The sequence below is a fragment of the Eptesicus fuscus genome, chromosome 19 (genome assembly GCF_027574615.1).
Source record: "Eptesicus fuscus isolate TK198812 chromosome 19, DD_ASM_mEF_20220401, whole genome shotgun sequence".
Classification (NCBI taxonomy): Eukaryota; Metazoa; Chordata; class Mammalia; order Chiroptera; family Vespertilionidae; genus Eptesicus; species Eptesicus fuscus.
In genome coordinates, this window is record NC_072491.1 from 24,920,433 (window position 1) to 24,947,079 (window position 26,647).

A 26,647-nucleotide genomic window follows, 5' to 3' on the forward strand; every position below is an offset into this window, starting at 1 on the left:
GAAGAATTCAAGAACTAAATCCCAGTACATACCATCAAACAGACAAGTCTTCTGCCTGTGCCCTGGATGACACCTCAGCACCTCTTCCTAGTTTCATCGGCTCCTAAACAGTCCTTCTCATCCTGGTGACCTCACTGCCCAGCACACAGTAAGCTGCTCCACAGAGGTTGTCTAAACTCAGGAATCAAGCACTCGTTTTTGCTCCCTGGGTCTCAGTAGAAAAAGTGAAAGAGAACATCCCTTCTCCTTCCCCCCTACACTCCCCCACCCCCGCCTGCTGAGTCCTCGCTGGTGCCTTCTCCCAGACCCAATACTCCCATTAAGGTAGACTCTCAGGAATGCACCCATGAGTTTGGGGAGAAAATTGAAGAAATATACAAATGACTGGTCTTATCACCTGAGTTCTCCCAGCCAAACTGCATGGGAAAGAATCAAGGTCTCCAACTACACCTTCATGAGAAACGAGACCAGGGCTCTCTGCTCACTACAGGGTTCAGAGAGTAAAGCTGCAAAGGACTTTTCTGAGCTAGAATAAATACAGGGGTGGGCAAAAGTAGATTTACAGTTATGAGTACGCCAAGTTTATTTTTGTATTATTATTTATTAATTATTTATGTGTACTATACCTGCAAACCTACCTCTGTCTACCCCTGTATATATAAGTTGACAAAACAGGACTTGGATGTCAGGTTCATACAGTTTGCACACAAGGATGCTAAGACCATTAAAATAACCTATTTGCGAAAGAAAGCCTTGGTCACTGTTCTTTCTCTCCCACGGGAACAATGGGACAAAGGGTGAGAGAAAAGAGTAACACCTTCAGCGCTGTGGTACTATTGTGTGCTGCCATCTTGTTATTAAAGTCATATACCATAGCTGAACTCACAGGCAATATTTTGAGAGTCATTGGATGCTCCGTCAGAAAGTCAGTGTTTAATTTGGATTTAAAGGGTTGCTCTGTTTCTTGTCTCTAGTTCTTTTTTCTTGGTATTCTTATCTGAAAACATTTTACATTCAAAGCCTGGTGGAAGACCACGCCATTTCTACAGCTGAAGTCACTGGGGGGAAATAATTAACTTAATAGGCATTCACTTTACCGCAAACTTTAATGGAATGCATTTATTATGTAATTGGGAATTAAGAGCCACACAGTCACATACATGTATCTGTCCTACATTACTTATGTGTGTGAATTCACTTCGGCAAAAAACAGTGTTTGTACTTTAATAAAATGGACTTTTTTGTGGCAGAGCATTAAAAAAGGAAAGCTTCGTCCATTCTGCATTTTCACAGCCAACTAATTTGTGTCACTGTGTAGCCTCCTTTATTTTTTTTTTTCTATTTGTATCCTCCTTTGTAATCTATTTTAAAGGAACATTTCACGCACCAGGAAAATAAAAGAATAATATCCCTTAGATGAATCTGACTTGTAAATAAGGAAAGCTATTAAGTGCTTAGTGTTCTTGGTCTCTCTATAATAAACACTATAAATAATCTCAGAATATACAGCTCTACTTAATGAGGCTTTGTTTTTTTTAGGAAGAACAGCACAATATCTGGCATATTCTCTGGCACCCAATCCTCATCTCTTTAAAAAAAATGAAATACAGCCCTGGCTGGTTTGGCTCAGTGGATAGAGCGTTGGCCTGCAGACCAAAGGGTCCCAGATTCAATTCCGGTCAAGGGCACATGCCCGGGGTTGCGGGCTCGATTCCCAGTGGGGGGCGTGCAGGAGGCGGCCGATGTGTGATTCTCTCTCATTTATGTTTCTATCTCTCTCTCTCTCTCTCTCCCCTTCCTCTCTGAAATCAATAAAAATATTTAAAAAATGAAATACAATAACAGGTGGGAGGAGTACGGTTGTCAACCGGATAAATTAGAGTCTGAGCGCTCCTGTATATGGTTAGGTTTTATCTGCCACTTATTTGGCTAGTTATAGTTACCAATTGTCTAAAATTTTGTGAAAGCATCCCGCCAAATTTTTTTTTACACCGCCAGTATCTTTATGGAGTTGGGAGTCTCTTTAGGTAAACCGTTTCAGGAGCAAGAGTATAGAAATAATCCATCCTAAAAATGCCTTCTATTCTAAGCACCTGGCATAAGGCTATTGTGTCCAGTGATTTCCTATTATGGCCTTCCAGACATAAAGGAAACACTCTGAATCCTGAGGACTAATTGCACAGCCACAGACTTCCTCCTTCTCCAGAGCTTTTTAATTGGGCACTTCAAGTTGCCAAGTATGTTCAAAAAACGGTATTTCAAGGAAGCATGCAGAGTGACTGCCAGTCTAGAATGGAAATATTCAGCCTGCCTTTGGATGAGGAACGGATGCTCTTATTTTAAGCTATTCATTCTCCAATAGATGGCAATATAAAGGGGGGAAATCAAGTTTCTGGGTCTCTGTAATTCAGCTTGCATTCATACTAATAGAAATGTTTCAGGTTCATTTCAACGCACAAAGACAAAGTTAAAAAGGCGTTATAAAATTAAAATTAGGAATCCCTACTCACACTGGATATAAGTATTCGATATAGGTACTTGTACGTCCTGTGAGCAATTAGCTTAATGGGAGACACAATGGGATAACTATTTAGGAGCTCGATTTTAGGATAGACTCAAATTATTTCTGAAGCCTCCCTTCTCCAGTAAAACCGTGGGCTTTGATTCAAAAGAAAAGGGTCGATATCACATACAAGACTCTGCAACATCACACAACCACATAAAACTGTCATCCTGAAATACGGCGCTGCATGATTTTGTTACTGCTTCTCTGATTCTTTCAGCAATGGACACACAACCTCAGCGGATGAATTCACCACTTCAAGGCTCGTGCAGAGCGCTGGAGAGAAACAATAAAAACAGTCTTGGGAACAGGAGCCCCCCAGGGAGGTAGGCTCTGCCATCCAATCTGACAGCAAATCCACCTCTGAAATTAATAATTTTTATACTTCCCACATTCTAGATTGTTTTCCTTAGACGAGAGTATACCTCTGTTCTTAGAAAGGGGCCTAACCCTGAAATGAAACCCAATGCTACAAAACCTTTGAGCACAATTCTTTCATCAACTATTCATATCCTAAAGCTAAAACCTTAGCCTCAGATAAAAAGCACAGTTGTCATAATAACCTTCAGGCAGTGGTAGGGTTCTTGAACCAAGGGACATAAGGCCTGTATACACTATATAAAAACTGACGTAAAAGTTTGACGTCTACTTTCCTAAAAGGAGGTTTTAGAATCCATAGATTAGACTGTGACCTAAAAAATTCAACAACTGACAATAAAACTGTCTCTTTAATTATGGGGAAATGTCATAAATAAAACTGCCAATTGAACAGAATACAGAACAGGAAATAAATATTTTCCATCAACCTAATGCGTTTCCCTGGAAGGAATGTGATGATAAACCTTTATCATGTACACAATAACAGAAAATAAAGCTTTTGTTTAATAAAAGATGAGCTGGATTCATGCACAAAATTGGGAAGCTTTTGTTGTGATTGTTGTTATATATTAATGGACAAAGGGATTATCGTAGGAGTTGAATTTAAAAACCTGGTAGAAACAAGCCCATTCTCAGGCTTATAAAACAAGCCTTTACAGATAATTATGTTTTATTACTGTGCATTTTATGGAAATTGTGTTATACAAAACAAATACCAGATGCCTATTTGTTTTATTCATTTCAGGGAGAGGGAAAAAAAAAGCTACAAGTACCTCTGCGAGTAGAACTGCTTTTAATTAAACACAATGCACAAGGAGCACATAAAAATTAATACCGTTTGAAGCCAGCAGGTAGAAAGTAAATGGATCCAGCAACAACTGTGGAATACCCTTTTCCCTCCAGCTGAACTGAGAAAGGAGGCATTGCCAGGCGTATTACTTAGGAGCTGAAATCAGCGAGAGATACTTGAACAAGGTCATTCATAGACTTGTTTTAAGGCCAGTGTTCATGGAAATATAAAGCCTAGAGGTGAGAAAAACAAAAACATGTTTCATTGGTACCTGGGTTAAGCCAGACCCTGTATTAGCCCTCCTTTATGAAATCAGGCCAGTCCACGCTGAACCATTTGGGGAAAGCTGTTGAGATGGAATGAACCAGGTTCATTTCTGGCATATGTGAAAAATGCAGAGTGATTTCTTGCATGGTTCAGACTTAACCTGCAAACACTCGCCATGCCATGGAAGGACATGTCACAGTCTAATTTTTTATTTATTTATTTATTTATTTTTAATACATATATATTTTATTGATTTTTTACAGAGAGGAAGGGAGAGGGATAGAGAGTTAGAAACATTGATGAGAGAGAAACATCAATCAGCTGCCTCCTGCACACTCCCTACTGGGGATGTGCCCGCAACCAAGGTATATGCCCTTGACCAGAATCGAACCTGGGACCTTTCAGTCCGCAGGCCGACGCTCTATCCACCGAGCCAAACCGGTTAGGGCACAGTCTAATTTTTTAGGTCACGGTCTAACCTATGGATTCTAAAACCTCCTTTTAGAACCTATCAGTAGCTACTATTCTGATTCATACACCCATGCTCTTCAAAGAAAAAAAAAAGTGTGAGGGGAGACAGAGAAAAGAACAGTCAACCTAAAGGTGGGCATATTTTTCCAGACCCCAAAGAAATAAATCATATCTGTTCAACTGTCTGTACTAATCAGAAAGTGAAAATTCAGCACGCAGTAATTTAGTCCCACAGTGAGAAAGACACAGTACCCTTCTTTTACTTTTTTTTCCCCTTTGCTTTTGCTTTCTTCTTTGCTTTTGATCAAATCGTAGTAAGACCCAGTCTCCAGCCTAGTCCTACACTTTGATATCATCTAGCTAGTTACAATTTGTACTCACTAGTGGCAAGACAGAAAATAAACATTCTGAAAGAGCTGTGTGAAGTAATGTGAAACGGCTTTGTGTCTGGCAACCAACTTTCCACAAATACTATCCACAGACCTTTTCCAAATCACACTTTCTTAAGGGGTCGCACCCCAACTTCCATTCTTTGCAATTCTCAATCTCAGAGTAGTCCTGATTCACTAGTAGTCTTTTTGGTTGATGGATTTTGGTGTTTGAGCTAAATGGAAAAAATAAACAATATATTTATTTTATATTTAAAAATCAATTAAAATCCTAAGTCTTTTTTAACTTAGATAAGATTTTTAAACAGGGATGGGCAACTGAGAATATCAAGCACTTAAAGTAGTTACACCCATCCCCACTTCCCTCAAAAAACAACTCATTTTGCTAAAAATAAAATAAAAATAAAAATTTAAGGCACTCCTTGTTCTCAGACCAAGAATCAGGGGTAAATATACAGACAGACTGTGATTGGAATCAAATGCCACATTTTATACTCAGTTATAATCTAACCAAATGATTGTTTTCACAAGCTTATAATTGCTAAAATGAGGGAGAGATATTTATGTACTGACATGGAGTAAATCTTGGTATATAATCAAGTGATTAAAAAAAATTTTAAAAGAGGATACACACACACACACACACACACATATATATATATATACACACACACATATATATATATCATATTTGCAAGAAAATAAATAGTATGATATGTGCCCCCCAAAAAAGAAAAGAAATATACACTGAACTGTTGAAGATGGTAAAAGGGAGACGCATGAGAGGTAACTTTCACTTCCTGCAATGTTTGAACTTTGAACAAGGCTCAAGTGTTAACTTCTGCAATCTGCAATCTGGATTTTTTTTAAATAATTTTTTTTCTTTCATAACATTCACCAGATTGTAGTTTATGCTGTAGCCCTTGGCAGTGGCTCTATCTTAACAGTTAAATGTAAAATCAAGCTTCTGAGATGAGAACCCTTATGAGCTCGAGCATCTTGAGTTGAATGGCAGTTGGAGGGCCTGATGTGGGATAAGGGAGTCAGGAGACAGGAAGAGGTGAATGTGTACACGTGCATGTGGGTACACGCGCGTGCGCACCCGTGCAAGCACAAGCCTTCACAGGAGGAAGAGAGGGTTACTGAAAAGGAAGCAGAGAGTAGGATGGGGTGACTCAGGCTGGAGGGAGGCTTTCCGAGAAGCCATAAAGAAGTGCCCCTGATGGTTCCTTGGTAACCGCTAGCGAGTCCCGAGGAAAAAGGTGTGTAAAATCCATCCTTGGCAGTGGGAGTGGGAGGTGACAGGTGCTGCTCTAAAGAGAAGCGAGTGCCAACCAAAGGCCTACAAAACAACAACAAGAAGTGGCCTAGGATGATCTGTGAAAGCTGACATCAGCCTGGGGGAATCCATGTCCCTGGTGGATGAGGCCACAGAATCGCATCCCCATGTGCATGGGATTCGAGTCCAGGAAAGCTGACTGTTCCCCAGGCGGCTGGCTGAGCATGGCATGCTGGTGTCCCATTCCTTAGAAGGCAGTGGGGACTGAGGTTCTGGTCCCAGGGGCACAGGAGGTCCCTCCTCGCAGGGGGCAGTTGAAGAGGCAAAGGAATGAGCTGAGAGGGTTCTTCTATGGTAGGGAAGCCTGGAGAGCCCCACCGGCATTCTCCTCAGTGGTGTCACTCATTCAGCCTGCGCCCCAGAAGGGAGCCAGATTCGAAGCAATAGAAACTCTATGTGGCCAGGAACGGAGGCCCATCTGAGACAATGAAATGGAGTTCAAGTTCCATAAAGCAGGCTTCTAGGGAGATTACAGAATTATGACTGAGAACCTATCAGTAGCTAAAGTGATAATCAAAGGTACAAGTTATTTCAAAGCTACAAGACTACTTTTACTCCTGCTATGCTGAACCTCAAGGTATATTGGGGGGTGTTTCTTCTAAACTTAATTTTTCATTGTCTGATTTTTCTGTTCAACATGCCCTTTGGACTGTTTAATCCAAACAAAATTAAATAATAATTCAATTCCAAAAGTCTTTCTGCACTAACAGGCCACTATGACCAACGACACTCATTTCACAAGTATTTCTTAAGAATCTACTATACGTGCTCACTGTGCTAATGCCTGAGAAACCAATTAGAAGCAAATACACAAATCCTGAAATAAGACTTACTGATTTGTGTCCAAGTAGAACATAATGTGTAAAACATCCAAATAACTTTGTGTTTGAAATATATTTGGAGGCAAATGGTAGAGAGAAAGAACCTACTGGGTGCATTTTTCCACAGGAAATATTTTTGTCTGGCTCCTTTGATCTATATTTGAGAAAGTCTACATATAAAGAAAACTAAAAAAAGAGATGCAAAATTCAGGAATATGCCTCCATCTGTTTTGATTCTAGAATTTCTAGAGTAAAGAAAAAAAATGGGCTAATCAGCTATAGTAACATTTAACCAAGCACCTATCAAGCACACTACAGCGGTGGGGGGAGGGGAGTGAACTCTGGCATCCAGAGAATGAACCAGCTTTACCCCAGAAGGTGTATAAAACGAGAGAGATAAAAACTAAATAGTTACAGTGCAAAGTAGAATGATCTAAGGTTAAAACTGCCCCCAGTCTAAATTCCAGAATGTCCCCAGGCCCTGACGGACAGGCCATAGTAAGGAGGACCCTCAGAGCCTACATGCTCAGCCCCTAAAGTCAGACAGGGTGAGACAGTCGAGGGGGAGACAAACTTCTGAGTCCTCCTCCTCAGAAGGTGTTGGAAGCACACCCTGAGATTGCCATCTCGCCCGCACAGTGTGGACAGAGAAATGTTTAATCAAGGCTCTGGCTGATGAGGCCGGTGATAACCAAGGAATGTGCTGGGCTGAAGGGCAGCTGAACAGCCGGCTGATTTATGCTCCTCTTTCTGAAAAATCACTAGACCATTTTCATACCCCCAAGGGGACCTCAAATGACAGGCTTCAAATGACAGGTCTTATACCATGTCCCTAAGAGTAGCAAACGGAGACAGCTCCCAGCCACCACCGGAGCTGGGAATTCCAAAAGAGCATAGTTTAGACTTTCAGGAACATGTCCAAAAATTCCAATTAATTCACCTCATCTAACTAAATTAGTTAATTGGAAATACAATACGCTATTTTTATCTCACTGCTATGTGAAAGTACAAGTCAGCTTCCTGGAAGAAAAGGGCTATTTTTATTTCAAGAGAGAAGGGGACACTTCGGGACAAGGTACCAAAATGAAAAAAGAAAAAAAAAAAGTAGTACTTTTAAAAATAGCATCTTAAATCTTGGTAGAAAATAATATGCAACACTAACCCACTAATGTTCCCAGAAAAACGTATTTGGACTTTGACTATATAACTCCACATGCAAATACAGGCATATAGTCACTATTGCACATAAAATATACACCTCTTTCTTGTCTGGAGCCAAGGATTATCCAAGTTGAAAGGAGGGCAGGAAAGCTTCAGTTTATTACCCTACCCTTAGTGAAACATTCACTAGATGCCCTTTTTCCAAAGCTGCTGTTAGGTGAACCTGTGATTTACGACAAGGATATGAACCTGCATTAACGTGCTTTTGTGTGCGTGTGAATATGATGGAGTTCCAACGAATATGTGACCTGTGGCATATCCCAAGCACAGCGAGGCCTGCTGCTGTGTGGCATCCAGGAGGAATCAGATCATATCTGGATTTGGTGGCAGAAATGGCATTATAGAAAAGCTTCTGACAATGTGCATGTTTGTAACTGCCGCTGTGACTCCTGAGAGAAAGAATGAGAATGTAAGTTAGAACGTGTCTGAATCCTCCCAGATCTTCAGAACGCAGGCTAAAATTTCCTCCCCGGCTGCTGTCCTAAGTTTAGCATCAAGGATGGCACACACTGCTGAAACTTAACAAGCAGAAACGGTCCAGGGGTCTGGTCCCGCTGCCATGGAGAAGGCCATCCTAAAGGAAGAGGCATCAATTGTTAACGGCCATGGAAACTGTTGAAAGTAGAAAGTTATTCACTATTATTGCTTCCTGATTTGCCATGTGCCCCATGGGATGGGATCACACAGTCTGGCTACTTGAATTGCTAGAGAAGAAAAAATAGTTTTATCTTCCTATCTTGTCCAGGTTTATCTCAGAACGTCATTTCAGGGGATCCCACTGGCAGATCCACCAACTTTTTTTTAGCACATTTTCAAGAGGCAGGAACAAGAGGATCCAAGCTTCACAGAACTAGTAGGAAACATAATATTTCTGTAAAAGGAGAAAGAATTCTTTTTTTTTTTTTAAGACAAAAAGTCATATTAATGATGAGGACCCTTGGTTGAACAATATATGGGAAAGGAAAATCTATTTCATTTTGGCAGCAGTTACAACAGGTGATTGGAATTCTGGGCACTTGCCAAACCACCTTGAACTTCTATATGACTGGCAAGCTACTATATCATATTGCACATGACAATTATCATCAGCTGTAAACAGACAGGTCAGATGAAAGAAATGAAATGAAAACAATGACACACACACACAAGTGGAAAGTCTGAAATTATATGAGTCTAACATGATATAATGGGACAGATTAATGACAGTAACAATGGTTATTTATTGAGTGCTTACTATGTACCAAGCACTGTTCTAAGCACATTACATGTAACATTACTCATTTTGTCCTCACAATAACAATGCTATGAAGTAGGAACTGTTATTATCCCCATTTAACAAGTGAAGAAATGAAAGCAGAGAAGTTGCCCATGTGCATAACCTCCATGCGATACATGGCTGAAAGTCAAGAGATGGTCTATCCCCCGTGCTATCACAAGGGCTACAGGACTTTCCTTATCTATATAGTGCAAGGGTTACACTAGATCATTAAGGTCACTTCCATGATCTTATTACTTTTCTCTCCAGACAAAACTATCTGACACCATGATAGCATGAATACCATGCTCCTCTCCTTGGACAAGCATACGACAGACATACAGACATACGCTGCATGTACACACCCGGTAGTCCCAGTCAGCGATGAGCTCATTGGTCTCTGCACAGCAAAATCAGATGAGGAAAACTGAGTTCTAAAGAGGCTCAAACAGTCACCAACACACCCTAGAATATCTCCTTCATACTTGGAATTTAAGGCTGCTTATCTTGCAGGTTATTTTTATAGAAACTTAAAGATTTATTTTGACAGCATTATTTACAACAGCCAAGACATGGAAACAACCTAAGTATTCACCCATGAATGAATGAATGAATGAATGAATAAAATTATATATATATGAGTGCATGCCCATCCTTGATGCTAAACTTATTATACACACACACACACACACACACACACACACAAGCACGCATGCACAATGGAATATTATTCAGCCTTAACAAAGAAGGAAATCCTATCATTTGCAATAGTACACATGAACCTTGAGGGAATTATGCTAAATGAAATAAGTCAGAGAAAGACAAATACTGTATGATCTCACATATGTGGAATCTCAAAAAACTGAAATCATAGATACAAAAAAACAGATTCGTGATTGCCAGAAGCAGGGGAGAGAAGGATGGGCAAAATAGGTGAGAGAAGTCAAAAGGTACAAACTTGCAGTTACAATAAGCCCTCCGACGTAATGTGCAGCATAGTGACTACAGACATGCACTGCATAACAAGTTTTCAATCAATGCCAGACCACATACCTGACAGTGTTCCAGTAGGATTATAATGGAGCTGAAAAACTCCTATCACCTAGTAATATCGTAGCTATTGTCACATCGTAGCACAATGTATTACTCATGTTTGTGGTGATGCTGTTGTAAACAAACCCACTTCGCTGCCAGTTGTATAAAAGTGTAGCACGCAAATATGCACAGTGCGTAATACTTAATAACAAAACTAAGTGACTATGTTACTGGTTTATGTATTTACTATACTATAGTTTATATCACTATTTTAGAGTGTATGCTTTCCACTTACAAAAAAAGTCAAGCAGCCTCGTAACGTCTCTTATTTACCTTGTCTCTTAATTGCATCATTTTCTCTTGTGTGTGATTTCATCTCGGGTTGTTTCGTACGGTGACATGCTATAGAGGTTGGGAGCCTGGGAGCAGGAGGCTCTACCATGCAGCCTAGGTGTGCGGCAGGCTGCAGCATCTAGGTCTGTGCAAGTGCACCCTGTGGTCTGCACAATGATGAAATCACCTGATGACACATTTTTCAGAGCGATTCCAGTCATGAAGTCACGCATGACTATACAGATAACAATACTATGTATCTGAAAGCTGCTAAGAGAGCAGGTCTTTAAAATTCTCATCACAAGAAAAAAAAATTGTAACTACGTATGGTAATGTATGTTAACTGAATTTATTGTGATAATCATTTTGCAGTAACTACAAATGCTAAATGATTACGTTGTACACCTAAAACTAATACAATGTTATATGTTAACTACATCAATAAAAAAGGATTTATTTTGATCATTAATCTTTTTTGCCCTCTTTTATCCGACTTGGGTTACTCAGACATGACTAAGTCTAAAATAAGTACAGGAAAAATACTACTCTGTCGTTTCACTGTACTAAACATTCAGATACTTAAATTTTATCGTAACATAAAATACGGTTCATTTTTTAAAAAAAAACATATAATGTAACTCTACAATCTAAATACAGAAAATATCATATATTTCCTCTCTCTGAATCAATAAAAGACTGCCTGCCCTACATTTACAGGTTTGCAACATTACACTTGCCTACTTACAAATGCAGTTATCATAAAAGGTGCTGCTTAGAGGTGGCTTTTTTAATGCAGTGGGAATTTTAAAGGAGCATGTAAGAAATGGTGTTTTCAAGAAAAATTTATTCTCTGCCTCGCAGTGAAGCAAAAGCATTTCAGTATTAGATCCCCTCTGATTAGATTTTCTGATTGGTTCAGATACACAGACCTAGAAATCATTTGGGAAAATGACCTTACCAAGCTTTGTAAAAACATAAAACATAATTCATACTTAATCAAGTGTCATCTGATTGCCACCCGCATCCGAATCCATTTTGAAGGCCCACCAAGAAGCCAGCTAATTGTGATGCAGGGCAGCCTCCATTTTATCTATACACCTTCAGTACTTCCATGCAATAACCCAGACACTTCCACAAGCTAACAAACAAGGCAAGAGATTTTTAAACGCAGGAAATGGAAGCCAGTGGGAGAAACAATCGTACACCTTCCCTCTGCTTTTTCTTCCCCTTTGCTTTTTAATTAAATGGTAAATCTCAATATGAATTCATTAGAAGCCTGACAGCTCAATTAAGCACGATGTTACTATATACTCTGGGGCAATGCTTCAATATCAGTTAACAGAGTTTAGATGTAACCTGAGCAAAAAAAAAAAAAAAGTAAGCCAAAAGTTATATTCAACAGACCATTTGGGAGAAAAACTGCAATTAAGAAGGGACCAAAAAGTCCCAATATCTACAGACTGTTAAAATTAAATGATAAAAAGACCATAATGGTTTCTCCTGTAGCAATAAATTCTTTAGATTTGTATTATGCAGTAAACCCTCTCAGTTCATTTTAATTTGACATCACTGATACTCATACCCAAAACAACAATAAAAAGTGAAAAAGAAAGAAACTACTTTTTTGGTAGTTGGGTGTTTTTTTTGGGGGGGGGCGGAGAGGAGGTTAGTTTATTGAAAGAAACATCCCATTTGAGGACAAATGAAGAAACTCTCAATGAACTTGGTGGACACAGAGCAGCCTGTACCATAAACCACAGTGACATCTTCAGAAATCAGCCCTGGATACACTGCCCACAGTGGTAATGTTTTCATTGGTTAAATCAATGTAATTTGTTTCATTTATCCAACAAAACCTGGGTGGCCTTCCATGGTGCTGGGCTGTGAAGATACAACAGTGATTGAGTTTTTAATGTCCCTTTCACAAGGAGACTTCCTTCCCTCCATAGTTAAATGCAAAACCCTCACCCCCACTCTCATGCATCCAAATCACCTGGTAAGCTCTCTAAACACATGGAATGTCCTCACTAGAGTCTGATGGGTCAGGAGTAGTGGCCCAGCTGCATTCCAGCGGTTCCCTAGGCTGAGATCCAGGGCCACATCCTCTTTCCGATAGCTGCTTTTCTTCACAGCATCTAGCACCTTCTAATAGGAGCCATAATTGGCATGACATTAGCCCCAGCCACGAGACAGTGAGCATCCTGAGGGCAGGGACCGGTATCTGTTTTGCCCCCTGTTGAATCCCTAGTACCCACACACAGCAGGTGCTCAATAAGCATTTGTTGAGTAAATTAATGAAAACCCAACAGGAATCCTCCTCTCGGGGCCTATGCAATCCACTGAGGAGAGAGAAAAGCAAGTAGTTAAATGAGTATAAAGCCACAGCTGTGGCAAGTATTAAATGTTCGCTAGGAGCACGTACCAGGAGAATCTGACAGCATCTGAGGCCTTGGAAGTGGCTCTGGAAGAAGTAACATGGAGGTGGGGGCAGCTTTCCAAGAAAGAGAGACGGGAGGGCAGGGGGCGGGGAGGGGGCAGAAAAGGGGAGGAATATGGCTCAACCACAGGCTGGGATGGAGAGGCAGGCAGAAATACACACCCCACCTTGATATCATGGGAATGGACTATGAGAAGCCTCACAGGAAGTTCAAGGAGGAAGGCGGCACATCCTATTTTTTATCAGCAGTGCTGTGCATGATTTCCACCAACGTGTCAGGGTGCTGGCACGTATGTAGGAAGCATGCAATCCACTCTAAGCTTCCACCCAGCAGCTCCCATCCTGGGCACCCTGGGAATGCACAGAAAGCAGGGTACTGACATGTGCCCCAACATACCTGCCAGGGCCACCTCTAAGCAACCTCCCTTCTCCAGGCTCCAATCTCCAAGCGGGCCTAGGGCCATTTTCTCTACCTGCAAGCCACAGCCCAAGTCATTCTGGGCACCAGTCAATCTAGAATAGCTACCCACGCAGGACCGCACCACAATACCAGGAATCTTATTTCCCATAACAAGTGCTGATGTGTGCCATAAAACTCCAGACATCCGAGTTAGGGACAAACACCAGGACTCCGAGGCGAATTCACAGGAGACCCCATGTAGCTGGCGCCTTTGGAGAGCTTGCTAAGCTTGGCAGACACGTTTTCAAATAGAGAACTTATTCTTAGGAGCACCAAAATGCTTTTTATTTTATTTTATTTTTAAATATATTTTGTTATTGATTTCAGAGAGGAAGGGAGAGGGAGAGAGAGAAACATCAATGATAAGAGAGAATCATTGATTGGCTGCCTCCTGCACAACCCCCCGCCCCCCCCCCCCCCCCCCCCCGGAGGATCGAGCCCGATAACAGGGCATGTGCCCTGACCACAGGAATCGAACTGTGACCTCCTGGTTCATAGGTCGATGCTCAACCAAATACTTTTAACTGTGGAGATAAGAAGAGTTCCAGGATGCGTTACTTGTTTCTCTGCTTTCTTAAACAAAGGACAGTGTACACATGCGATGACTCCAGGTCAACACTGACTGTGGTGTAGTTCATCAAATATTTACAGAAGCTCGGGCTGGTGACAGGCACGGTGCGCGGGGTGGGATTTACAGGCACACTCCTGCGGAGTCTGGAGGACACAGTCTCGGGCACTGGGCCAGCTGTTCTTAAATTGCAGCGCTTCTTTACTTCTGGCCGTCACATTTATAATTTCCTGGCCTGCTTCCTCGCGTTCGGGTTGCCAGCTGTCCCTTCTTTGCAGATCTGTCTACAAGAATCCCTCTCTCCCTTAAATTTACTGCTTCTCTCGTCTACTGTGGGCTGCGAAACCAGATTACCAAACTGGTTAGAACTGTCTCGCTAAAGTAAGATTAAATAAATTCTAGGTGAGAAACCCAAGTGATGCTCCGTAAATCAATCACAGCACTGTGTGTGAGCATGTGGCCTTTATGACATCAGTGCCAGCGGCGCAGAAGCCGTGGTTGAGAACGCAGGTGTGGGAGTCAGGTGGCCTCGGTTCCTCGCCCAGGCAAGTCACTCTGCCTCCCTTCTGCATCTGAAAATGAGTATCTTCCTGCTGGGTGGACATAACGATTAAAGAAGATACTGCCCAGGACGCAACACACAGCGCACGCTCAAGAAATATTAGTTGCTATTGCTATTATCAGCATCATCAACTGGGCTCAAATATGTCAGTGCCAACAGGATATGGCTTCAACAGTGCCCGCCACAGCCAACTTCCCCTAACCACAGTCCCCTGTTCCAGGAAGCAACTTCAGGCTCTTCTTTGCAAAAGGATGGTCACCAATTCAATCAATAATAGCAAGGTAAGTCCCAGATGGTTTGGCTCGGTGGATAGAGCATTGGCCTGCAGACTGAAGGGTCCCAGGTTTGATTCCAGTCAAGGGCACGTTCCCAGGTTGCGGGCTTGATCCCCGGTGGGGGACATGTAGGAGGCAGCCGATCAATGATTCTCATCACCCCTCTCTCTCTTTCTCTCTCCTTTCCTCTCTGAAATCAATAAAAATATATATATTTTTTAAATAGCAAGGTGATAGGGTGCTCTTTTAACTGGAGAGGTCACACCACACCTAAAAGGAATGGCTCACCCCGACGGAATAACGGTCACCAGCCAAGCAATCGGGCTGGTTTCCTCCAGGGCCTGGACGAGACGGCTCGGGAAAGACTGGCCAGGAGCCGGAAGACACGGCAGGAACAGAGGTGCCAGCCAGGGGAGATGGGAAGGCCCAGAGTGGGAAGCAAGGCGCCGGTCCCAGATGTTGTGCTGGGTCCTGAGAACTGAGTGGAACAGTTCCAGGTCAGTTTCTGTGCACGTCCCCTCATCCTAAATCCTGTGACTTAAGGTGGCCTGAGCTACTGACTGCTCGTGTGCAACTCTGAGAGGCCACCGAGGAGTTGAGCTCCATTTAGAGCAGGTATCCTCTACCCAAGGCCACCCTCAATTGGTGAAGGTGTAAAGGTCAACTGCGGAAAGGATCACCTGCATTTTTAAAGCTGTGGGCCAAGGAACCTGGAGGATAGGGAGTAAGATAGTACCTAGAGCCCACTCTCACCTGCTCCCACCCGTGCCAGGCCATGCCACCTGCCAGCCCCGGCGTGAAGGCCCCACCCAGGTCTTTCCCACACAAACAATGGCTAGGCCTCCACGGTGCCCACCACAATTTCCTGGGGATTAAGTATCAAGGGAGAGAGGGGCAGAGTTATTTCTGTGGCTCAGTCGAGAACAACCAGGTTATGAAACTAAGCGAATCTCTGTGGTCGACCAGAAAACAACAGGAAGGTGGTTTTTAATAATAACAACACCCTGTAAACACACAGCATGGACAAGGTGTATTCACACACTTCGCCTCATTGTAACCTCTCAACGACCCTGTGAGGTGTTATGATCCCCAAGGTGTGCCAACTGGGGCTGGGAGGCGAGGCGCCTCGTCCAGGAGCCGGTGTGGGTCAGTCACTTCCCAGGTGCAGGGTCGCACACAGGCCCTTTCTAAAGGGCTTCCCGGAAGATGGCAGTCTCCACAAGAGGGTGTCCCACAAATGTCACTGCTGCTCACAGCAATGACGATGCCAAAGAAGTCCTGCACATAACGAAGCAAACACTGTGGGTTCGCTTTCCCTGTCTCCGTTTTCCAATCACTCGCAGTAAATGTCTCATGTGCACTTGGAATCCCAGACCTTCCTTACCTGGATGCCCAGAGGTAAAGCCAGGCCCCAATTCACCTCCAACGGATCATGGAGGCAGCAATCAGAGAGAAAACAGAACCAGGGCCTTGGTGAACTGGCGCGGTGAGCTAAAAGAATGGCTCTGCCCAGGTGAAGCCTGCAGCTTCCGACATGGATGTGGCGGGAAGGCTGGATTCTGCCCGGAGAAGGCAGGCTGAGGACCCAGCTCAGGAAGAAAGCAGGGAGGTTTTTGGCTCCAGCAAAAAACAAAACTTCAAAGGGAACAGAAGAGGTGGGAGCTTCAAAGACCCCCTGCAGGACCAATTAACACCTGCAAATGTTGATCTAAGCAGCCATTTAATGACGAGGACTTCAGAAATGGATGCTGAGCCTCACCTCAAAAACACCTTTTCCTACAAAAAGACTGGGTTGGGGGTGCTGGAAAGGAAGTTCTGTGTTGTTTTCTAGGAGAGACCATAGTCCAGAGTAAAACAAGTGCTCAGTAGAGTGAAATGCATCACAGACTTATTTAAAATAAACCATAAAAAAAAAAAAGGATAGGGAACAAGTTAAATCTCTAAGAAAATGTAAACGTAAATGAAAATGTAAATAAACTATACTGTAGGGCTAAAATGTAAATAAACTAAAATGTAAATAAATTATACTGTGATAAACTATACTATACTATGAGTTAGGAAAAAAAAAATCATGTAACCATTTTTAAACAGGACTTACCTATTTAGTAGATGCAGAAAATGCTCTTGGAAAATGTGAAGAAAAGAAAACACGCAAACATACATTTAAAGTCTGACTTCAAGTTTATCAAACCAACAGACAGTGACGGCCAGGAAGGAGCTGGGTCTGGAGTTTGTTTTGTTCACTGCAGTGTTGGTTCCAACACCGGTGTGTCTGGCACCAACAAAGCACTTAAGGAAAATGTGTTGAATTCATTAATTACTTACTTTTAATTAAGTAATAATTAACATATTGATACAAGGTGCTTGGCTATGCGGAGAGAGAAGGATCTAACCCCAGAGCTGTCTCTGTGTGTTACAACAGGCCGACTACTCGAAGTGTAATAAGTGGGGGGGGGGCTCTTTTTTTCCCAATTTCCCGCAAAGGCTGTGCAAAAACATTTATCATTTTGTTAAGCGCTGGGGTTTTTCTAGGGAGCCAGAGGCCTGGGAGTGTCCCCAAAAGCTGGCCCGTTGTGTCGGAAACGGAATCTTCCAGGGGTCCCACCATTTCTGTTGGATCACACTGTCCACCTGGAAAACAGTGGCTCCTGTCCCCATCGCACCACTGACAGCCACGGAGCCAGGCCCTGCAAGGTGCTATCGGCGAGGGCAGGGTCACACGCAGGTCACTTCCTCACTCTTCTCTGAGGAGCTCCAGGAAACAATGAAAAGCAGACCAAGTGGTAAACAGTTCAAGAGGTTCAAACAGTTGAGTGAAGCAGTTCAAGAAGTTCCATGCTGTTAGGTCAGCGCTGGGTGCCATCTTTATTTATCACATCCCTATGCCAATTTACCCCCTCCCCCCCCCTCCGGAAACATGTTTACAAAGAAAAGCAATGGGAAAAGACCTGATACACAAACACCTGAATCCCACTGAACTCACTAATAGCGTGTGAATAGGTAGAAACGTCGTTTGATTCTTTAAGGTGGTGGCATTTGGTAGAGGGAAGAGAATGATCTTCGGAATCCAAGATCCTGGTGAGAGCACTGCCATTTACACACTAGATGGGCCTTGGGGCTCCTCACTTCATCCTCTCGGGGCCGCATTCTAATCTGTAAAATGGGGATTTAACCCACTTGATAGTGTTGTTGAAAGACTTAAATAAGCTTTAAATAAAGGTCAATCAAATCATAGGCACTGGACAAATCTTCCAGTTTTTTGTTTTGTTTTTTTTTTTTTTTTTGGGGGGGGGGGTAAGGGGCTGGGGCTAGGGGGCGGAATTCCTGTTTATTAAAGGAACCTGGTCACAGTGGAGGAACTTTTACATAAAAACACTTCGTCATTAAGCTCTTGGAAACATAAGCTTCTGTGTTCACCTTTGAATGTGGAACATGTTCATTAGATAGCAGAATCCAATGACCACTTAGCCTGACCTGCTAACCTGGTCCATTTTTTTTTTTAAGTATGTTTTTTTAATTGATTTTTTAGAGGGAGAGAGAGAGAAACATCGATATGAGAGAGAAACATCAATTGACTGCCTGCCTCCCACATGTACTGCAACGAGGGATTGAAACCTGGGATGTGCCCCAACTAGAAATCATCAACCCCGAGACCTTTCAGTGCACAGGATGACCCTGAGCCAACTAAGCCACACCGGCCAGGGCGACCCGGTCCATTCTTAAAAAGGTGAACCTTATGAGGTCACAGCAGGTCTGTGAAAACTAGAGAACTGGGAGCCAGAAAACCTGGGCCACTTGCAGGCTAGGCAGCTTTAGCCAAAGCACCTCACCATCGGTCTCAGTCTACACACCTGTAAAATGGCCTGGCACGACACCTTGCAAGAGCTTGTGAGCACAGCCGCCAGGCCCACTGAACCCAGCCCCTGCGTTCTCAATTAGGGTTCTCAATGTCATTGCTGGCAAGTGCTTCTAGCACTGTGCTCTGGGCGGGGGGGGGGGGGGTGGGGGGGGGAGTGCACATCTGCAGACCTTCTGACATGGAGAACAATCACCACTTGAGGATGTAACTGCTCCCCTTTTGCCAAGTCTGTCCCATCCAAAGCTGCTGTCACCATCAGAGGGGACACCGGTGGCCTCCTTCCCAGAGGCAGGCAGGGCCTTGCCCAAGTCTTAGTCGCAAGTCATTCTCTGCATAACAAAATCCTGCAGGCTCCTAGCTGAAGTCACAGATTCCGCTCTGAACCTTCATTTGTTGAACGAAAGTCAATCAAGATGCAATTGTCCCTAGAAGTAGCCCTCACCACCCCGACCTTTATTCGCAGGTTCCCTGGAAAGGAGGCTCACAGGTGCTCTCAAGAAAAAAAAAACAACAAGCATGTTCAGAGGTGAGAAAGGGTGGAGCAGAGAGAACTAAACCTCAGTGCGAGAAGACACGCTTCACAACTTCATAATTTTGCAAAGGGCTGGTACTGTCTGTATTTTTAAACTGTGCTTACACGGCTTATTTTAGAAATACTTTTGTGCTTTCATACACCTGTTGGGGGAAAGGCGCTAACATTTTACATTTAAAAACTGAGAAGTACAATCTCCACCTTTCATTTTGGAGGAGGAAAACAATCACCTAAGGTTCACTGCTGGCCCCTGCACTTGCTCAAAGTGTCTGCTAATACAGTCTGGGATAATGAGGAATAAGCAAATAATCATTTAAAATTACTACTTGTCTTGTGCTGCAAGTGCGCCTGAATTCAACTTACCATTCAGTTATTGCACAGCCTATTCCCTAAACCCCTTAGGGCCAAATGGAAAGGTCCAAAAAATCTCCTGTTTAGACTAAACAGCTCCAGGCATGAACACCTTAGTTATTAGTTAGCAATGAAAGGCAGAATGTAAGCCCTAGAGCAAGAGTTCCTCTGTCTGAGAATGCCCTTAAGTGAGAGGCTGTGTGTCATCTCCTAAAACTTTATGACAAATTGTGCATGTATGCGCCTTATTTTTTTAAATTTATTTATTTATTTTTTTTTTTGCAAAGTTTGTCCAAAATCTTCATCAGCTTCCCAAAGGATTCCAAGAGAAATCCCAAAGGAAACACCATCAGTAAAGGTCTCACGGCTAGAGAGCTTCCAAGCATCTGTAATTGACAGTGGGAGACTGAAGGTCAAGGGGGAAAGTCAGAAGGCTTTCCTGCTAGGGCTACTACTCTGCCACCAACCAGATTTCTAACCTGCAGCCAATTCCTTAAGGACATCCTACTCCTCCATTTCTAAATCTGGAAGATGAGGATGTTGGAGCTGAATGGTCACTTAGCTTCAAGACCCTTACAAATGCCAGGATCAGGAGGCACGGCTTCAACGAACACAGGAAAAGATGTCCAAAAGGCCTGCATAGAATCCTGCCTGTTCCCAGTACAGCTGCTTAAAATATTCACCGCTGCTTTCCTAGCAGGGTCAAAGACAGAAGCCACCTCTCATTTTCTTCTTTTTCTTCTATTTCAGAAAGCCGAATTTGAAGTGTCACAATAATACCCTTTGAAGGGATTTGAACTATGAAATTCATGCAAAACTACAGTGATTCTGAAAAGATGCATAAGAAGCTCAAAGAATGTAAAATAGGAGGAATTTCTCTCAAGCCTCATTATCAATCATCTAATCACTGCAGCCACCTATTTTAGCTGGTGTCATCTACAGCTGTTAATATGTGTAACTGATGACCATTAATTATGGGTGTCATAAAAATGGATGTTTTAATACAATCCTGGAATTCTGGATCAAAAATACTACTCTCTTACAAGAGAAGAGTGTTTTTCTTCATTCCATGTCGCCCTCTATACTTTTCATAATAAACATCTGATTTTCACAAAAGTGCAGGTAAGATGGAAGTCCTCAACCATTTAACACTAAATCTTTATCATTACATTAGGCTAACTTTCACTAAAAAGATAACTTTTGTTTTAGTTGGTACACTTGTATATATTCTAGTATCCTAACTCAGCCATAAACTTTCAATCTAATTATCAGACCCCATAAGTCCAAAGCAAATTTATATGTGGTTGCTTGTGGCAGCAAATTAAATTGAAGCCTTTTCACAGGCACTTGCTAATAAAAAAGAGAAGTAGATGAAAATTGATCCTGTTTTTACACGCCATGGCCAAATGAATGCTCCATCTAAAACCCATTCCCCAAAAGGATAAACTAATGTTCAAGGCAATGCATCAAAAGTCACAGGATGAGTCAGTATGAGAAGCCAAACGCAGGTGACTTCTACAGACCTAACTTCACAATCACCTCCTTCTCTAAAGCCCGGGAGAAATCAGCATTGGATCTGAGGGGCTCTGCATCTCACATAGGCAAGGTCTCACATAGGCAAGGCTAACAGAAAACATCGGTGTAAGTAGCACAGCAGTTACTGTTACTCCAGAGCTCAAGAGGCATTGCTTCCCAGGAGTGTTGTTCTCACAACATTTCAGGGCTCATTCTTCAGCCTCAGGTGTCTCAGAAATACTGAATCAAAAATACTACTCTCTTACAAGAGAAAAGTGTTTTTCTCCATTCCATGTCGCTCTCTATACTTTTCATAATAAACGTCTGATTTTCACAAAAGTGCAGGTAAGATGAAAGTCCTCAGTCATTTAACACTAAATCTTTATCATTACATAAGGCTAACTTTCACTAAAGAAAATAACTTTGTATTTAACTGGCAATCATGTGTGCAAGCACCATTTCTCAAAGATAAAGGGTTCTGATAACCCAAGGAGGGGAAGGAGTTAAAGCTCCATGGAGACCGGGCTAATGCATATGAACATTCTGCAGCAGCACCCTGTCCTAGCAACAAGGTTAGGACTGGAAAGTGTGCAAAGGAGAACAGGAAGAAAGTCCAGAAGTGACTCTTGCTCAAGAAATCCCTCCTCGGGAGAAAGAACAGACTTTGCTGTCCTAACTAACTGTCACTTTTCCGATGAGACTGGAAACTGAGGTCCTGACCCCTTGTGGTCTTTAATCATAAACCAAAACAAGGGTGTGGGTGTCAGATTTCCTGGCCCAATCACAAAGAGGTCAAAAATTAAATTTAATTAGCAAAAATTAAAGTTTCTAGGAAACTAACCCCTCCTTCCTTTATTACCAATCTCTAGAAAAAGCTTCATCAGAGGCTGTAGAGATTTAATATTAATTTTGGGAGAAAGGGGGTAAAGAAGGGAGGGTTGTTTTATTGGATTGACAGTGTTTCCCAAATAAATGTATAATTCAAATTTCCTAACGTGAGATCTCAGCTACAGCTGGAGGAAGGACGACCCCCATAATCCTGCTACAAAATTCGGGGAGACTTGCTGTAGAAGACACTGAAAAGTTAGATTTCATCTTGACGAGTACTCCACCATCAGCCAGACAAAGAAATTCCTGAAAGGCTATAAGCACTTTTTTTTTTCCTTACAAGCACCCACAGAAATAGGTCAATGTTAATGTCGAATAAACAAAGCAGTTCATTACCTAACCATAGTCTGTTTTCTTTTGTGACAAAATTTTAATCGATTTCAACTGCATCCAACTATCACACACAACTGTCCCCGAAGAAGAGTAAAATGTGAATTCATCATTGACCCCAGCCTCAGGCTTTTCTTATGTTTAAAAGGCAAGGTGCTGGGGGGGGGGGGAGGGGGGAGGCTGAGTGTTGGATACTTTCTCCTTCACTGTCTATGATCCAGGACAGGAGGACTTTCATTTCCCTTCCAATCACTCCTCCAGAGGCCCTGTGTCTGAGGAAATCCACAGACAACAATCAAACCTTTCATTTCAGGGCCTAGTTCCCACCATACCCCTTCCTGTTCCAATCAGGTTTACAAAGCGTTTCCCCTATTCTACATTTCATGAATCAACTGCAAAATCTGCCAGCCTCTGCCAGTTCCTCTTGTACTCAGCTGAGAGGTTCCCCTTCCTTCCGTGGGTAGCACAAGGCTGCTCTGGCTTTTAACTGGCGTAACGTGGAAATGCACTGTAGGAACTCACTCCCTCTTTCACGGCCGGATACCAGTGAGTCTGGGGCGCTGACCCCATCTACTAAGAAACTGTCCCGCCAAGCTCAGGTTAAAAAAGCAGATTTGTGGAGACTAGTTTTGACCCCAATTCCAATGTGTCAGTTTCTGTCACCCAGAAGGAAAAGGAAGAGTGAGGAGGGCTACAAAGTAAGCAACTCAGTTACTTAGCAACTGGACAAAACTTGCCTCACTACAGAGGGTAAGGAGGCAGCACAAACCCATTCAAAGAGTAACAGTCTCAATTTGCATGCAAATGGATAAAGACAAAACGGAGAGGGAAATATAAATTAGCAACTGGAGTTTTACAGCAGTGGGGCTGAGACCCAGATTTTAAAAACAGCTTCTCCTAGGAAGAGACTGTATATGTACATACAAACAGATATGAATAAATGAATGAATGAAAGGAAGGGAAGGAAGGAAGAAAGACAGATCACAGGCCCTAGCCAACTTACACTCTCCCTTCATAAAAAGTCAATGCCAACGGAGGGTAGGGAAGAGACGGCACAGAAAGTTTAGCAGCTAAAATCAAAACACCTCCACTGCTAACACATATTTAAAGCTCATGGAAAGATGATCATGCGAGGCTGGGAAAATCCAGGGAAAGCGGTTCCCCCTGCTTGTGAGAAAAGCAAATAAAGCATCAATCTTGGGGAAAGGTCTCCAGACTGCGGGTGGATTCCGTGCCTCTCCGGGTCTTGACCCTCACAAACGACACCCCCTCGCCCCCAGCACCCACTGGTGAAGCGTGGTTTCCCAGCTCAGATCAAACCCATACCCTTCAAAGGAGACACATGGGCCTGAAGATTTTCTAAGCAAGAGGGAGACCCTGTCACCTACTTGGCCCAGGGGAGTGTCTCCAGGCTTTTTCTCTTTGCTCCAGGAGCTCACATTCTGGGTGCCCAGCTCCTAGCCGCACACCTGAGCCAGGCTGCACAGTGCCAGGGTGCCAGGGTGCCCGGCTCAGTGCCAGGAAGGAAGAGGACAGAGGGGCTCCGCAGCCCCACCCGCAGCCTCCAGCCCCCAACCTCACTCACACCTGGACTATGTGGGCAGGGCCCAGGGCTGACTCACAGAGGCCCAACCGCCCAGCCACTTACTTTTCATACTCGGTGTTGTCTCGGTCACAGCGAGAATCCTTGTGCTTTTGCCAGTCTTTGCCATGCTTGCAGGTGGTGAGGAGCAGGACATCCTCCCCGTTATGCACGTGATATAAGGCATTCCTGGTGTCTGACCCTATCCCTGTCAGGTACCTCTTTCCCTTGAAGACCAGCATGTACTTCCTGAGAGGAGGGATAGTGTTAAACTTCAAAAACCCCCTCTCCCCTCCTGTCCTGGGATGATCCTTAGAAAAGAGGGGAATAGAAACATCAAAGTTGGGTCGGAAGTTTTCAGTACTGATGCTGGCTTTGGCCAGCATCGCCTGGCCGATGTCAAACCCCACGTCCTCGGTGTAGTCAGGCCAGGTGCCGGAATATAAATTAAAAATTAAATGATTCCTACCATTGTTCCACAAGTGGAGACTCTGCACTTTGGATCTCAAATTGTGCACGTACTGAGGTGACAACTGGTCTCTGTCTAAAGTATCCAGGCTCAGGACAAAGAGGCACGCCTGGCTGGGGTCCGAGGTGTAGAACCTGGAGCCTTCGATGGCCGCTAGAATGTTTTGGTAACTTTCGGCGATTTTCTCCCCTTTTTGCTGCGGGTATACGTAGACTTTGAAACCGTTTTTCTTGCAAAGGGTGAAATCGAAGCAGGACTCCATGCGGCACTTCTTGCCTTTGTAGATGCTGGCGTTGGCGTCTCGCTTCTGCCGAGGGGAAATGGGGACGACGGAATCCTCGTTTTCCAATTGATCCCAAGGAACGAAGGGGCGCAGAGCGTCCGGGAAGCGCGGCCAGAAATGATCCGGACTCGGGTGGTGCAAGCCATTCCGACCGCTGTGCTCTTCTCTCCGGCTCCTCGATGCCCTAAACTGCAAGCCTCCGAAATAAAACAAAAGGGCGAGACAAGAGCCAGCTGAGAGCAGGATGAAATAGCGTTTTTTGGCCTGCATGTGTCCTGCCTGGGTCAAGAGGATTGTAAATAAACACAAGAATCACCCAAGTTTCCCAATCAACACTTTCAGCTCCAGTCCGCCATCTTCCCGCCTGTAAAGACTTCAAACTCTCCGCTCCCACCTTCTCTGGATGCCTTTCCCCAAGCCGTGGACTGATCCAGCGCATGTGGGCGATTTCTTTAACTTTCTCCCCTTCGGTCTTTCATCTTGGGGTTGCACAATGGACGGGAGAGCGTGTGGGGCTGAATATTTCGCACCCAGGGTGGGCGAGCAGCGGACTGTAATTTTTCTTGCATGCAACAAGACGGGGAGGAAGAGAAAGAGGGGAGAAAAAGCTCCCGATGCCCAATCAATGGCAAGACGAAGTGATTTCCTTGTCTCTCGGGTTCCTCTCGGCGGCGTGGAGAACCAGCCCTGGGAAAGCAACTTCAACTCCCCCCCACGCTCCCGTGCAGAGAGCACTCCGGTTCCAACAAGTCAGCCGGTGCCCGGGTTCAGCCGGCTAGTGCATCTTGCAGCCGAGGCGCCGTAACCTCACAAATCCCTGCATCTCTCTTTATTCCCTTCTGCAGCGGCTCTGAGACTCCGGCGGTGTTTACTCCTGCGCTCGCGGGGCCGGCCCCCCGGACGCGCGCGGCCCGGCTGCAGGCGGCGGCGGCGGCGGCGCTGGATGGCGGCGGCGGCGGCGGCGGCGGCGGCGGCGGCGGCGGCGCGTGCTCCCCGCGGGCAGTGCCGGCCCCGAGCGGCGCTTCGCAGGCCCCCGCGCGATCGCTGCCGACCGCCGCGTTCGGTCGCCGAATGTTACCCGGTTCTGAATGTTACACTTACACATTCCATTCCCGACACGACAGCGCTGACCTCATCCATCCACGCAGCCCGCGCTGCCATTGGCCGGGCGTCACGTCCGGGGGGGGCGGTGCTTCCGCTGCGCCCATTCATAACCCCCGGCCGGCGGCGCGGTGCCGGCTCGGCGCGGGGAGCGCGGGGGGCGTAGGGGGCGCCGCGCGTGCGGTGGACCTCAGGTGCCTCTTCTGCAGCCGGCGGGAGGCCCCGTGCAAGCCCCTCCGATCGCCCCGGTCTGGTCCCGGGCCTGGGTTGCGCCTCCTCCCTCCGGGAACCAGCGCCGCCCAGAGGAGGTGGCCGGGGAACCGGGGACGCTGGCGTCCCCCGGGCCGCGCTGCCTCGGCCGCCCCGGGCGCCCTCAGCTCCCTGCCGGGAGCGCCTCCCCGAGCCTGCAGCGGGGAGCGTGCGGGTTCCTGGAGAGGATGCTTGAAAATGGAGCACTGGGGCGAGCCCGAGGGGTGGGGGAGGAAAGAAAGGTTTCATAGAAAGAGACCAGCGACAGGAACGTCTCTCTCCCCCCCCCCCCCCCCACCTTCGACCCTCCCTCCGAGGCCCAAT

The 26,647-nt window shown here is 44.5% G+C and overlaps 1 protein-coding gene across 3 annotated transcripts in view; it reads right to left on the minus strand.

Annotated features, from left to right (window-relative positions):
• EXT1 (exostosin glycosyltransferase 1) overlaps positions 1–26,052 on the minus strand; it is a 273,028-nt gene extending 246,976 nt beyond the window's left edge. For all 3 annotated transcript variants that reach the window (XM_028148050.2, XM_008143373.3, XM_054708416.1), the window contains exon 1: positions 24,288–26,052. In XM_028148050.2, the coding sequence (XP_028003851.2) occupies positions 24,288–25,243 (956 nt within the window). In that variant the 5' untranslated portion in view covers positions 25,244–26,052. The remainder of the gene's footprint in view (positions 1–24,287) is intronic.
• Between the last annotated feature and the right edge of the window lie 595 nt (positions 26,053–26,647).